Source organism: Petaurus breviceps, unplaced genomic scaffold (assembly GCF_028583685.1).
Source record: "Petaurus breviceps papuanus isolate PSGF00001 unplaced genomic scaffold, PetGlider_PUasm1.0 91041, whole genome shotgun sequence".
Taxonomy (NCBI): domain Eukaryota; kingdom Metazoa; phylum Chordata; class Mammalia; order Diprotodontia; family Petauridae; genus Petaurus; species Petaurus breviceps.
Window position 1 is genome coordinate 38,077,740 of NW_027187400.1, and position 15,363 is coordinate 38,093,102.

A 15,363-nucleotide genomic window follows, 5' to 3' on the forward strand; every position below is an offset into this window, starting at 1 on the left:
GGAGGGGAGGGAGGGAAGGAGGGGAGGAGGGGAGGAGGGAGGGGAGAAGGAAGAAAGAGAGAGGAGGGAGGGAGAGGGGGGAGGAGGAAGCCTGCAGGGGACAAGCTGTGATCTCGCACCTCATTTTAACGGGACATTGAAACAATCATGTCAGATGTGATGGGGCCGAGGCCCTGGCACAGGTCTCCCGGGCCGGCTGTCATTCACTGTAGGGTCACTCAGCAGAATTAGGGGAGTCAGTGTGGCGAGGTGGCCTAGTAGGACCCTTCCTCCAGAGTGCCAAGGCCCATGACCTGAAGGCCTGTCTCCCTGACCCTCTGGTGTCCTCCCCAACATGACTCCACCTTTGGCCATGCCTGGCATATGCTATGAGAACACATGCCCTGGCAGGTGAGTGGGCGTCTCTTCTTGGACACCCCACTCTGGTTCCTGCCTGGCTGGCCTGTGGGTGGTCCTCTGCCCAGCCTGGCCTGCTCTCCCTCCCAGCCCTCGATCTTCATCTCCTCCACAGGCCGGCTGGATGCCTCACCCTTCTTGGCCTCTCCTGGTGACCTCATGGGCTCCCTCTGTCCTGACAGTGACTCTGTGCCCATGTGTACCAGCCCTCCTGTGCTGGACACAGAGTAAGCCGTCAACAGATGTTTGCAGAAGGAATCGGAGACCAAGGCAGCCAGACTGACAGCCAGCAAGTCGGAACTGGGAGAGCAGGCCAGGTTCTGAGGGTGAAGCGGGCGAGAGGTCAAGAACAGAGCCACCACATGGCAGCTCTGGGGCGAGAGCAGAGTCACAACTGCCCCTGAGGCTGGCCAGGAAGAGAGAAGGTGCACCGTGGTGCTGCCAAGGACAAAGGCTCCCAAGGTCACTTGCGCAATGCAAAGAGCAGTCTATGTCTCCCCAAGCCACATGGAAAAAGCCCAAACGCCTCCATGCGTGGTGTGGCAGCTGGAGCCCGAGTGGGGCCATGGGGATGCAAGGCACGGTGAGCTCACCTCAGCTCTAAGCTCATTCCACAGGCTCGGCCAGATGCCAACAAATGTTCTGAAAAGAGGAGCTGACCAGGGCTGGGCCTGAATCTTCCTGTTTAGAGGGCCCAGCTCATGGGCACAGCTGAGCTCATGGCATCGTGGCGACTCCCAAGGAAAGGCTGAACCATCAGTGGGCTCCCTGGCCGCTGTGGCAGACGGGGCCAGAGGGGATCAAACCCACGTCACAGCAGCTGTTGCGACCCTCAACAAGCCTTTTCACTCCCATAAGGCCTCAGCTTTCTCATCTAAAAAGTGGAGACAACAGCTTGCTTCACAAGGCTGAGTTAATCCATGTAGAGCACTCTGCAAACCTTATTGCAACAAGGCTGGCCATACCTGCTGGCTCTAGGATGCCCCATTGGACGTCAGATGCTACAGGGACCAGTCTATACCTGACCTCAGCTGCAGAGGGGATGTTGGCCTGGCCCTTGGGTAGAAGGACTCAGCAGGACCTCCAGAACCCACCACCCGGGGGTGGCCTCCCCTGAGGACTCCTGGGTGCCTGGAGTGACCAAAGCCTGGGCCAGGAGCCTGTGACAAAGAAGGCATTGGGGCCCTGCTGCAGGTCCTTGGAGTGGGTTAAGGTGTCACAGCTTGGCGTGCCCCACCCACCTTTGTTTCGGCTTTTGTTTAAACTGGCCAAGCAATGCCATGCCTGCCCATGCCTAAAATGACTTGGTGGCAACTCAGAACTTGGCCCCACCAGAGAGGCTCTTCCATTCTCCCTCACCCCATCCACAAGTCCAGCAAGGATCAGAAAAAGGCCTAAGCAGGACATCTGGGGGGCCCAAGAACACATAATGGAACACACCTCCCTGCTCCTGGCAGTGGGGAAGAGGGTCCCGTCTGCCAGTGCAGGCTGGTGCCTGACTGGGGCACCAGGACTAAGTGAGATGCCCGAGATCGCACCACCAGGATGTGTCAAAGGCGACTTGAACCCGGTTCCTGCTGACTAAACAGCAGAGATGCCCAACAGTCCGGCCTGTCCAAGAAGGAGCCTGCATGAGCCAGGAGACAGAGGACTCCTGCTGCCCGACCTGAAGTCCCCAGAAATCTCTGGGGCATTGGGAATATATGTTGGCACTTCTGTGAACCTTCCCAGTGGCTCTCCTTTGTGTGTGGGTGGGCGCATTAGTGGTTACTTCTGGGCAGGCAGATCCTTCATCCAGGAGCCGTCGAGGCCCCCAGTGGGCTCCCTCCTGCCCCCATGGGACCCCAGGCTGGGCGCCGGCCTCTCCCTCCCACTGGGGGTGACGGCCCTGTCTGGGTGGGCTTTCTGGGCCTCTGTACCTGAGCCTGGAGATCAAAGGTCAGCATGGAGAAGCAGAGATTGAGCATGAAGTACTGGGCCTGGAGGCTCTCCAGGGCCCCGCCCACTCGGAAGGCCATCATGCCCTGGCTTCGGATGAGGATCACAGCGCAGACCACATCAAAGCAGCCCACCGACAGGACCACGAGGAACCGGGCCTGGCCAGGGAGAGAAAGGAGCCCCGCTGCTGCGGCCGCCTTGCGGCCCTCCATCCCAGCCCAGGCTGGCACCCCCTACCCCACTGCCATGAGGTGGAGGGGCGGCCCTGCTCTTGGGACGCTGTGGGGGAGCCGTGTGCCAGCCTCTCAAAGGGGCTAGCACAGCCTTCCTCTTACTCTCCTCACTCCAACCCTAGCCAGGCACTGGAAGAGAGGTATGAGGTGTGGGCCCTGTCCCCAGGCCTGCCCTTCCCCCAGGCCTGTTCCGGCTCAGCCCAGGCACTGCCCGCTGCACAAAGTCTGACCAGATTCCCTTGTGGTGAGTTCAGAGGAACTTTCCGCACCAGGAGAAAGTAGCTGCCTTTCCTTCCTCCAATTCCCTCCTATTCACTTTTCTACAAGTCCTCGCCCTTTGGGACCCAGGGCCTAGACCTCCTGCTGAGCTGCCTGTCTCAAAGGGGATTTCCTTAGGGGCAGATGCTGGCTCTGCTTCTCTCCCTGGTTACCCATACTTAGGAGGGGATTTTCCTCCATTCATTGACTTGTTTCTGTCTTCCTGCTCCAGGTGCCAGGCAATACCTGTCTCTCAATAAAATGCTTACTCATTGTTGTGTACAAGCTAGCATTGGTTGACTGCAATGGAGGATGATGAGTCAAGGAGTGGGCAGGGACCTTGGTGGAAAAAACTGGGCAGGGCCGGGCCAGCTCAGGGTATCCCAGGGTGGAGTTGGCTCAGGGGTCCCGGGCTCAGGGGGTCCCAGGGCCAGGCCAGCTCAGGGTGTCCCAGGGTGGAGTTGACTCAGGGGTCCTGGGCTCAGGGGGTCCCAGGTCCAGGCCAGCTCAGGGTGTCCCAGGGTGGAGTTGGCTCAGGGGTCCCGGGCTGGCTCAGGGGTCCCATGGGCTGGCTGGCTGACCAGGTCAGGTCTACAGGGAGTTAGCCTCAAATACAGGGTTGGAACAGCCTCGTGGGATGGAAGGGAGGTCTGGTCCAGAAGACAAGGAAGCTGGCAGGTAAGGAATACAGGGAAGAACATGGGGCTCTCCTTGCTCAGCCTTCTAGGCACTGAGCCAGGAGGAAGCAGTGATGCCCAGACCTTGTTCTCTCCATGGAAGGGCTTGTCCAAACTTAGTCAGCTCGGGTAAAGCCCTGGTGCCAACTGAGGCCACTCAGGGTGAGCTGCTGGGCAGGGCAGCAGCCATGGGACAAGAACCTGTGACTCAGGCCTTGGAAGGTTGAGGGGCCATTGTCCCACATCCTGGGGAGAATGTGGGATGGCTTCATGACAAGGACCCTGGGGTCATAGAGCTGAGCTTCCTTCCCTAGTGAAGATGATGTGACTGCACTTTCAGGGTCAGAAAAACTTCTGAGGCTTAACTCAGTCAATGCCGACTGTGCCAAGCACAGAGCAGGGGCTGGGAACACAAGGAGAAAGTAGTTTCTGCCCTCAAGGGGCTTACACTCTCCTGGATGGGTGATAGCAGCTGAAGGAGAAGGCCGATGGTCCTTCCATTTTCAAATACAGTGAGTGTCCACTTAGGTTCCCAGACCTAGGGCTAGAAGGGCCCTTAAAGGCATCCAGTCCAGCCTCCTCATGTTACACAGAAGGAAACTGAGGCTGAAACAAGGGCCAGTCTCCTTTTAGGCAGTGCCTTCCCTGGACCCCCTTGTTCCCTGCTAGGGAAGATATAGGGAGCTGGGAGGGATGAGACCCCATCCTCAGAGGTCTTCAAGGAAAGGCTGCTGGAGGGAGCCTCCATGTGTGGGCTGGACTCAATGGCTGCTGCAGCCAGCCCATCTCTCAAGTTCTGCTTGATTCAGGGCTCACAGGCAAGGCATAAGCCCGGCTGACTATTCTGCACACCCAGAATTTTAAAGGACATTGGAAGGAATCTGAAAGATTCATTTCCAGATCTGGTCCTTCTTCTGTCTGCACGTGGTCACCCTTGTTAGACGCACCTCGGATTGAGGGGAGAGGTCAGCAGGCTGGACCTTGCCAAGTGTCCAGCACTAGGCCCCATGCTCTGGGGACTGCTTGGGAGGTAGATGAGAGGTGTGCCCCCTTCCCAAGGGTTTCCCAGGAGACAGGAGGAGACGTTAGCAGTGTCCCCCTCCAGGAGAACATAAGCCCCTTGAAGGCAGGAAGGCTGCAGAGAGCAGCCCCTGAGCCAATCTGGGCCAACGTGGGTTACATGGGGGAGTTCTCGGTCTGTTCTCCCTCTGAGGGGCACCTGCAGATGTCAGCCTGCGTGACGCTGATGTGAGGGCTTCAGGGCATACTGGAGCAAGCACTCCATGAGTGGGCCTCCTCCATGCCAGACTGGGGTCCAAAGCCAGGAGTAAAACAGCCCCTGCCCTCCCGAAGTTCACCTAGGCTAGAGACGAGCGACTCGCGAGGCAGGGGAAGATCAGGGAAAGTACAAGCAGAGTTAAGCCTCAACAAGAGACAGCAGCAGAGTGCCTGCGGAGCAGGGTGCCGCACTGCCATGAGGGCGGTCAGCCAGAAGACCCACCCCTGACCTGCCCGTGCCCCACCCGGGAGCTGACAGAAGCAAAGCTGGTCAAACTCAAGATGGCCTCCCTCGTCCCCGCTCCTCATGGGGCCTGGTCCATCCTCGCCCTCTGTGCTGCAGGTTCAGCTACCGAAGGGGATCACCCAAGGCAGAAGGGAGCGCGCATGCTCACCAGGATGACAGGGTCTTCCCTCGCAGGCTTCTCCTCTGCCATCAGCACGAGGAAGTTTACCAGAGATCGCAACATCACCAGCAGGATGGAGAGAATGAACACAATGAGCTCCTGGCGATTCTCTTGAAGGATCCCTCTGGTCACATAATAAATGCAGAACACTGACCAAGACAAATGAAGAGACATGGGTCCAGCCCGCAAAAGACACATGTACCCAGAGTCCTTCCTTTATCTTACAGAAGACCTTTAGGGTAGAGACCCCTGGAGCCTGACAACCCTCCCTTTAGAGACACAAAGTCTCAGCCCTGAAGGGGACTCAGAGATGATCTAAATCCCACTTCCCATCTAGTTCAGAGATCCCCAACCTGGTTTCACTTCCAGTGGCAGGAACCTCACTACTTTGCCATGTGGCTGATTCTGTGGTTGGGACTTGTCTGAATGGCCTTCACAAGCTGGCTCCCACCCATCTTTCCAAAAGTCTTTCCCCTCCCACCTCCATGTCTTTGCACAGGCAGTCCCCTATGCTAGGTATGACAGCACCGGCCCCTTCAAGGTTCAGCTCAAGGGTCTACAGGAGGCTTCTCCTGATTCCTCTAGCTGTTTGTGTCCCCCCCCGCCCCATTCCACATATCACCTTGTCCCCAAAGTCCACGGTACTATCAAACATTTCATCACCAGAAACATATTATTCTATCAGAAGAAATGACAATAAAGAGGTAAAATTAATTTACATATTCAGTGCCACACCAAGCACGCGGCCAAAAGATTCTTTCATAGAACTAGAAAAATAATAATCAAATTCACATGGAAGAAATGATCAAGAATCTCAAGAGGAATAAGGAAAAGAAATGGGAACAAAGGGGGCTGGACGGGGCCAGATCTCACACCACTCCTCAAAGCAGGGTTAAGCCAGCCTAGAACTGGCTGAAGAAAGGGACAGATCAAAGGAACAAATCAGGTAGACAATGGCCAGACCAGGCACGATTAAACACCTCAGCCCCTGCCACGAGGTTTGGCAGAACTTTCAGCAGCAGAGAAGTCAGATGCCAAAGGGAGAGGACTGGCCACTGCTCCCTGGGGCTCAGCCAAGTGCCTGGCCCACTGTGGGCAGCTAACCTGTCAGAGCAGGAGCTCCCTGACAGCAGGCCCTGTCTAGCTTTTTAAAAAAGCTTTCTATTTATGTTCCCAGCACGTACTCTGAGCTTCCCAGCAGACTGTAAGCTTCTTGAGGGCAGGCACTATTCCATTTTTGTCTTCCCAGTGCCTTATGCAGTGTCTGGCTCATAGCAGGCCCCTCCTAAGTTTGTGCTGACTTGAACTGGGAGACTGTGTGTGGTGAGTGAATGGCAGGACCAGGCTGGGGAGGCCTTGGTCTGAGTCTTGCCTTGGTAGGCTAGTACACTCTGTGATTCTGCACCCCTCAGCCTCATTTCCTGCCACCCCACCCAGTCTTCTTCCTGTCTGTCCCAGGACAATCTGCAGACCCTCTGATAGCCTGGTCCCCGCCCCGGTTCCAGCTTCTCAATGTTATGGTCCCCCCTCTGGAGGCTTTCCAGAGTCCCTTGGATTTGGTTTCCCCCTGGGCTGGGAGAAGTCAGGGCAGAGGACCATGGGTCCTTGGGGGGCAGCTGCTGGTCTTTTAAAAAAGTGATGACTGAGATGGGAGCTACAGAAGGAAGCTGACAGATGGCCCCAGAGAAGACATCATCCACTTGGGTCAGGCAGTGGAGAGTTCAGGGCTCCCAGAATGTCCCAGAAGGAAGGATGCCCATGAGCACACCAGAGGGGCCCGGGCTGCTTCACTCAGCAAACTCCCCATGGAGTCTGGCAGGAGGAAATATGGTGGGGCAGGGGCCCTCACTCTGGCCTATTTCAATGAAGGTACAGTGTCATCTTCCAGGGAAAAGACAATCAATCGATCATTACCCTGGTGTCAAGGAAAGGTGCCTGTGTGATATCTGGTAATCAGGTAAATGATCCAAGAAAGGCGTGGAGAGCCCTGAGAATTGACTCCAGGGTGGCGTCTTTCTCCTGGCTCCTCCCTGTCATGTAGGGGACACACCCTATTCTTGAGAAGTGGAGATTTCCCAGGGGGAGACAGCAGGAAACATATTTACTTCATTTTATGACTGAAGGATGAAGAAAGCCCTGGCCCGACCTCTGGCTCACTGGCCTGGCTAAGCTCCCCAAGTCCCTTTCCCATACAAGGAGTTGGCAAAGAAGCCTCTCTGGTAACTTTTTCTGAATTTCAGTAGAATTCCAAGCCACAGCCCAAGCTCCACAGGGAGCCAGGTCAAGATCATGACTCTTTTCAGGGACAAAACTAACACACGAGGGAATCGCTCATGCCTGGCATTGCCCATGCCCGACAGCCAGTGCCTCCCCAGGGCTGAAGCAGCCTCCCCTGGCCCTTGCCCACCCAAGCTGGCCTTCCATCATCAGCTGCCCAGAAGGAAACCTGCCTATAGGTCTGACTCCAGGAGGAAAGTGAGCAATGGGGCCCAAGCTCCTTGTGCCCCTCTGGCCATAAAAGTCTCCCATTCTCCTTAGGCCAAACTGTCTGCCTTGGGAGAATGCCAGGCCCTTCCCTCTCTGCTGAAGCAGATCTCTCCAGAGTCCCTGGCCCATGCCAGCTGCCAGGACACAGGCTCTTTCATTTTCCTCTCCCTTAGGGAAGGTGGATATTTCCCTGAGTCACAAAGATGCCCAAGATTCAGGAGGACAAGTGCTAACTCTCAACAGCCTTCCCTTTTCACTGTTCAGCCTGGCTGAAAGGAAGCCCATGGCCTCCCACCTCAGAGAGGCAACACCCTGGGCCCAGCTGGCCAGTCCCAAATGTCCTCATCAGCTGGCAGGCCTGCATTTACTCCAGAGCCTGCCCTCAAGGCAGTGGGTCAGAGACAGAAGGAGATAGGCTCAGGGTGCAAGGAGGATCAGTGGTATTAGGAAAGGGAGAAAACATGCAAGGGAAGGAAGAGAAGAGGGAGAAAAGGAGGGAGGGAGAAAAAAGGGAGAGGACGAGGGAAGGAGGACAGGAGGGGAAAGGTGGCAGCCTGAGGGGCCAGTCCTCTGCTCTGACCAATATAGTCTGAGAGCCTCTGTCCAGTCTTCAGGGGACCCCCTCACTATGGCCTCCAGACAATCAATCCACCTTCCATGGTCGCCCCTCTGGAGAGGAGGAGGGAGGTGCTTGGGGCGTTCCTCCCCTGAAGCCTCCCTGTCCCTCCCACCCATGACCAGCAGGGCTCAAAGCTAGGGGCCAGAAACCTGGCTCAGCTCTGGCAGCCGGTTTCCTGTGGATGAGTTGGGGCCAGTCCTCACCCCCGTCCGGGTCCCAGTTTCCTCATCTTCAGTACAAGAGGGCTGCCCCACCCGGCCAAGTCCCTTCAAGCACTAAGGAAGTTGTGCTTTTTGTATGCTTTGTGGGGAGCCCACATGCCAAGCAGAAACCCCAATCCTCCCTATGTTTAAGGTTTTAGAGGCTGGAACTCCAGCATAGTGCCTGGCATGTGGAAGGCCGTGGAACTTGTTGTCCAAATGAGGGATCCTATGTCACTGGGGAGGGAGGGCCCCACCCGAAGGCCCCACTCCTGAGTCGATCTACCTCACTTTGAGCCCACAGGCATGGCTAGAGTGGTTCCTGTGTGCTTGGGCACTGAGGGTGCTTCCCAAGCAGGCCTCTGGGGCACACACCCAGTGGAGGCCCCAAGGCGGAGCCTGGCACAGCCCCAGCACTGGAGGGAACAGGGGCTCCCATGGCCAGTGGGTCAATAAACATTTCTTAAGTGCCTGCTGTGTGCAAGGCACTGTGCCAAGCACTGGGGATACTGCCTGGTCCCCGAACCAGGGCTGAGATGGGCAGGACGGTAGACCCTGGGACCAGAGGAATTTTGGATTCCTGCTCCTCAGAGGATTATCACTGAAAACCTGAGTGAAACATGGAAGGGGAATGCCTGGAGATGTCTGACAGCATCATGCCCCCCAGGGCTCCAGCCAAGCACCAGAGGCCCCTCCCAGATCAGAGTGTGCCCTCTTACCGACGCCAATGAGCTGAATGAGAGACACGGTGAAGTTCTCGTCCGACTTCTGCGCCAGGGTCTTTATGGTTAACCCGATGATGCTCAGGAGAGACACCAGCGTGATGCAGAAATAGACCTTGACTGGACAGGACAATTCTGACCACGGTTTTATCTGCAAAAAGAGATGGCATTTACCAGCTCTCGGGCCTGCCTCTGACACACCAGCTGGGTGACCCCGGGCAGTCACGTCATGTCTCTGGGCCTCAGTTTCCCCACCTGTCCATCCCTGGAGCTAGGACTGACTAGCTACGTGAGTTGCCCTCACAGAGCCCATGTTACGGGGGAGAATGTGCACATAGATAAAGCAAAGATCTGCAAAATACCAAGAAGTTCAGCGTGTGGAGGGAACAGCAGCAGCAGCTGCGGGCATCAGGAAAGGGCTCATGGACCCAGTGGCACAAATAAAGGCAGATCTAAATAACTAGAGGATCATGCATCTCCAGTGAGAGGCTGGGCCAACACAACAGTAACGAGTCTGCCTACATTAGTTTACTTGTTTAGCGCTGTGCCAATCAAACCACCCAAATCACTTTATACAGGGCTAGGAAAAAAGAGTCACAATTATCTAAAGGAAGAGATTAAGAATCTCAAGGGCAATCATGGAAAAAGGCAGGAAGGAGGCAGGCCTGGGAGGCCCAGACCTCAGGCTGCACTGTGAATCAGCAATCTGGTCCTGGGCAAGAACAGAGAGGTCAATCAGCAGAACGAATCAGTTGCTAAAAATACAGACACAAACAAGGGAAAGAAACTGAGTGTTTGCTAAACACAAAGACCCCAAGTGCTGGGGCAACGCCCTCTCTGACCCAAACCCTCCAGAGAAGTGGTGAGCAGTCTGGCAAAAAGCAGACATAGGGCAGCAGGAAGCATCTCACAGCAGCCACAAGAGAAGGGGTTTCCAGGAAGAAATTACCGGTCAGATCTAGGGAGGAGGAAAGGTTCCCCAAGCAAGGGAGAGAAATGGACAATTCTGATGACACAAAATTAAAAAAAAAAACAACCTTTTGGTCAAACAAAACAAATGAAGCTAAAATTAGAAGAGAAGCAGGTAAATGGGGAAAATCTCCACAAGTTTCTCTGATAAAGATCTCTTTTCTAAGACGTATAGGGGACTAACTCAAATTTATAAGAATAAGAGCCATTGTCCAACTGATAAATGGTCAAAGGATAAGAATGGGCAGTTTTCTGAGGAAGAAATCAAAGCTCTCAAAATTCATATGGACTTGTCCTTCCTCACCTCTGAAACTCTCACTTCCTCGAACCGTTTCCCACCTGAGCTATAGGACTCTATCATGCCTCTGTTCTGGGTAACCTCTCCCCACATTCATCTTCTCCCATTAGACTGTGAGCTCCTTGAGGTCAAGGACTGTCTTATGCCTGGCACACAGTAGGCACTTAATAAATGTTTAATGACTGATAAGTTATTTACAACAACTCTGCATTCCCAACTCATCCCTACTTGCTTGGCTAAGACGACAGAAAAGGATAATGACAGATGTTGGAGGGGCTGTGGGACAACAGGAACATTAATGTCTTCTTGGTGGAGGTGTGAATGGGTCCAACCATCCTGAAAATCTGGAACTATGCACAAAAAGTTACTAAACTGCACATACCTGCTGAGATTCTACTACTAGGTCTGTAACCCAAAGAAATCAAAGAAAGAGAAGGATCCCTATGTATGAAAAATACTTACAGCAGCAATTTTTATGGTAGCATAGATACGAAAACTGAGGGGATGCCCACCTATTGGGGAATGGCTACACAGATTGTGGAATATGGAATGAGGCAGAATACTATTGTTCTCTGAGCAATGATGAGAAGAATGGTTCTAGAGAAACCTGGAAAGACTGAGATGAGCCAATGCAAAGAGAAGTGAGCAGAACCCAGAGAACATTTTCTACAATGACAACACTGTAAAAACAAACAATTTGGAAAGACTTCAGAACTCTGATCAACACAAGGACTACCCAAGACGCCAGGACTCATGCTACCCAGCCTCCTGACACAGAGATAATAGACTCAAGATTACAGACTGAGACAGATGTTTTCTTTGGACATGATCACTGGGGAAATCTGTTTTGCTTAAGGGGTTTTATGTTCTTTTTCAGTTGGAGAAAAAGGAAGGTAGGAGGCAACAAAGGTAGATTTTGGTCAACTGAAAAAAAATTTAATAAAAAAAAAAGCAGCATTAAAGGAGGGAATTTCTACACTGGGATGTTCAAACAAACAAATAAAAGGCAAAATCTGACCTCGGTACTGAAGGGAAACCAGTGTGAAGTAAGTGCTCCTGAGACGAGTCTGGAACAAACTCCTAAGGGGACAGCATTATTCACTCAATCCTCTTCAACAAACACTTATTAAATATCTAGTATATATGCAAGGCAAGAGATAGCAGGAAATGATGTACAGAGAGAGAGCAGGTCTTGGAGTTGGGAAGACCTGGGTTCAAGTTTTGCCTCTGAACCATTCTGGCTGGGGGCCCCAGGACAGGGCACTCTGGGTTGCAGGCAGAACAGGTGCTGCCATACGTAAGGGAAGGGACTTCCTTCACCAGGAGATCCCTACATGGATGCTGGGCACAAAAACAAACAGAAATGGTGCCTGCCCTCAAGGCAGTTCCACTCTACAACCAGAGACATACACACAGATGCAGTAAATCCAAAGCAATCCCGGCAGGAGAAGCATTCCCAGGGGAGGGGAGCAAGGCCCAGGGCCAGTCATAGGAAGAGTCACTGAAGGGACTGGGCATGTCTGGGTGAGAAAAGAGAAGACTGTGCAGGAGGGAGGAGGTTTCTTCCTGGCCAGCCCAAGGGCAGACCTAAGAAGGGGGAGGGGGAGTTCCATCTCTGATGACCAAAGCTGACCACAGATGGAAGGATGGGCCCCCCACAAGGCAGTGGCTCTGCTCTGTCCTTGGAGGCCTTTCATCAGAGGCTGCATGACAGTTAGCTGGACCAGCTGTCCACCACAGCCCCTTCCAGGACTCAGACTGGGATTCTGAGTGTCCTTGGTGGACACTTAGCAGGGTGTCCTTGGCAGCAGATCCCATCCTTTCCAAAGACAGTACAGCTGGCTGGCCACGTCCCCATCGGACAGCCTGAGGCCTCCACTGAAGCGCTGTCTGCAGATGTCCAAGGGCACCTGCATCCACAGCCAGAGAGAACTGCAGTTGCACAGCACAGGGCCTGACCCCCAGGCGCCATCAGGTTGGGTTGGGGCACCCTCTGGCGGCAGCAGGGAGCAGAGCAGGCCTTCCAGAGCCCAAGGAAAAAGGGGGTTTCACAGGCCAGGGGACAGAGACCTAATCTGAGTGATGAAAGAAAACGAGAAATTCTCTAGCTGAAGAGACCTGAAATGCCCCACAGACCCTTCAAATCCTGCCTCAGGCAGTGGTGACTCAGGGGTGACCAGCCTCAGTTTCCTCCCCTGGACTGGACACCCCAGCCTTACAAAAGTGGCCTGTGGGCATCTGCACAAAGTGAACAGGGGCTGAAGCAGCAGGAGGTCAGGCTGCCCGAGCCCCCGCAGGCTCTGGTGCGCCTGCTCCCAGTCCAGCCTGGGCAGCTCAGAGGGACAGTGGGGCTAACAAGTGGAAGACCTGCTGCGGACACATGCTGGCTGTGTGACCCTGGCCAAGTCACCTCTGGGACCAGGAGATGGAGACAAATTACCTGCCTGGGGTTCCCTACAGCAAGGAGAGAATCACTCAGCTTCAGAGCTGGGAGGGACCCAAAGGGGCCTAGGCCAGCCCCTCATTACAGGGGAGGAAACTGAGGCCCAGGGAAGGAAAGGGGCGTCACCTGGGGGAGCAGCAAAGGCAGTCCTCCCTCGCTGGGAGACTCCCTAAGATGGGATGATGTGCCCCATCCCAAGCTACTTCTCCTAACAGGCCTTGGGGAAGAAGGAAGCAAAGAAATGTGAAAAGCATCTCCAAGATCAGTCTGAGGCTAGAGGAGCCCATGGCACCCACACACTCACCCCCAGATTTTCTGTCACTCTGGGAAAATGACGACCAGAGCTCTGGTGATTTTCTTATCAGTCCATCAAATGCACTAATGTCTCCTCCTCCCCCAGCCTGGAACGTGGGTCTCGCCTTCCTTCCTCCCCCTCCCCATCCAATCTACCTTCCAGGACTTCTCTGATGCCACCCCCTCCTCTGCTTACTTCCCTGCCCCCTTCTTCCTCGCCCTGGCCCCCTCTCTAAATTCCTCTTCCTCCGTCCCTTCTCTCCTGGACTCTGGGAATGCCCTCTCACCCAGTCTTCCCAGCCCTCCACATTCTCCCCCTCCGCAGCTGATCCAACCAGGCTGCCCAGCCTTCCTAAGGCCCAGCTCTGACCTGTCTCTTGATGGCTGCCCACTGACTTCAGGGCACCACCCACACCCCACAGACAAGTCTCATGACTCTCGGTGCCTGCTTCCAGCCGCGCTGTCCCCCACGTCCCCTTTCCTAAGAGCTCCTGGATTCCCGTGCTCTCCCCCTGTGGAGCAGTTAGGTCCCCGGTGTCTTTCTCCTGCTCCAAGGCCCTTCAGACATTTCTGCTGCATGGAGTCTAGCTCTCTCCTCAGCAGTGGCACCTGGCACCACACTCCTGGAAATGCCTCCTCTCCTAGTCACCCTCATGGGCCAGGCTGGCATACAAAGCTCAGCGCCCCGGACCCAAGTCCAAGTAGAGAAAGGGGAGCAGATGCCAGGAATGCTGAGGAGGAACTGACATACCTGGACATGGGGCAGGAGCAAGTAAGACAGAAGACTCCAAGCAAGTCAGCAAGTCCTGGGTTCAAGTCCTGTATCTGGCCCCCAATGGCCAGGTGACCCTGGGCAAGTCTCCTAACTCCCGGGGCTTGAAGCCCAGAAGTATCAGAGAAGGGCAGACTTGCTTTGGGAGAGGGAGTTGCCTCATCTGGGAGTTCCCTCTAATAATAAAATCATAGTCCATTCCCTTTCCCTCTTCCTCCTACAAGGACAAAAGCAGCAGAGGAAGAGACAGACGGAGGGAATAAGTATTTATTGGCCACCTACTATGTGCCAGCCACCTACTATGTGCCAGGCACCCACTAAGCACCTGACAGCTATGATCTCATTTGGTCTTCACAACCCCTCTGAGAGGCAGGTGCTGTCACTTTACAGATGAGGAAACCAAGGCAGATGGTGGTTAGGTGACTAGACAAGAAACGTCTGAGACTCCTAGCCCAGGACTACCCTGATGCCTTACAAGACTGCAAAGAATCTTAAGAGAAGGAGTCCTGGGCAGGGGGCTGGGGGAGCTGGACACTGGCACAAGTCTTAATGAGCCCCAGCAAAGGCAGGGGACAGATTGCAGGTGGAGCACGAGGTGGTGAATTTCCTGCCAAAGCATGAACTGATGAGGTGACCGTGGATGTGAGAGAAGCCGTGGCCCTGGCACCGAAGCAGCCCTGGCGCCCGCTGCTGAGGGCTGGAATATCGCACCCTCCCAAGAGGTTCTGTGTCAACCTGGACACTTTCCACACACTGGCAGCTGTTGGGCCCAGGGCTCAGCCCTCCCCAGGGCCAGACTCTGCCCATGAGCCTTGGTACTTACAGGGCCACAGGGAGTGGGGATCAGCTCCTGGTGCCGCGGGGTCAGATTGGGCAATGGGGCATCTCCAGGCTCTGTGAGAGGAGGGAAGATGAGTTCTCTGAAAAAGAAACAAAATAAAACCCACAGCATGAGTATTTTTCAACAGTGGCATGCAATCAGAAGAGAAGTGGCAGGCCTGGGGGAAAGTTCTGGGTTCAGATTCTGGCTCTTCTGCTTCCTAGCACAGGCACCCCACATTCTTGTTCAGTTCTTCAGTCGTATCCAGCTTTTCAGGTCCCCATTTGGGGTCCTCCTGGCAGAGCATCTAGAGCTGTTTGTCATTCCCTTCTCCAGCCCATTTTACAGATGAGGAAACTGAGGCCAATGGGTGGTAACTTGCTCAGAGTCACACAGATAGTAGGCGTCTGAGGCCAAATCTGAACTCAGGTCCTCCTGACATCAGGCCTGGCGCTCTATCCCCTGCAGCGACATCTAGTGGTCACATACATGTCCAGTCCCCCTCCCCTCAGGAAGCTTGTGAGCTCATGGGGGAGCCGGCAGGCTGAGAGA

At 54.7% G+C, this 15,363-nt stretch overlaps 1 protein-coding gene across 5 annotated transcripts in view; it reads right to left on the reverse strand.

Moving 5' to 3' along the window:
- Positions 1–15,363, reverse strand: part of LOC138153944 (uncharacterized) — a 39,770-nt gene that overhangs the window by 19,506 nt on the left and 4,901 nt on the right. For 4 of the 5 annotated variants that reach the window (XM_069078364.1, XM_069078363.1, XM_069078361.1 and 1 more), the window contains exons 2-6: positions 14,815–14,911; positions 9,213–9,366; positions 5,176–5,336; positions 2,316–2,492; positions 530–716 (exon numbers count right to left, since the gene is read on the reverse strand). In XM_069078364.1, coding sequence (XP_068934465.1) covers positions 530–716; positions 2,316–2,492; positions 5,176–5,336; positions 9,213–9,366; positions 14,815–14,911 — 776 coding nt within the window. The remainder of the gene's footprint in view (positions 1–529; positions 717–2,315; positions 2,493–5,175; positions 5,337–9,212; positions 9,367–14,814; positions 14,912–15,363) is intronic. The other variant, XM_069078365.1, reaches the window with a different exon arrangement.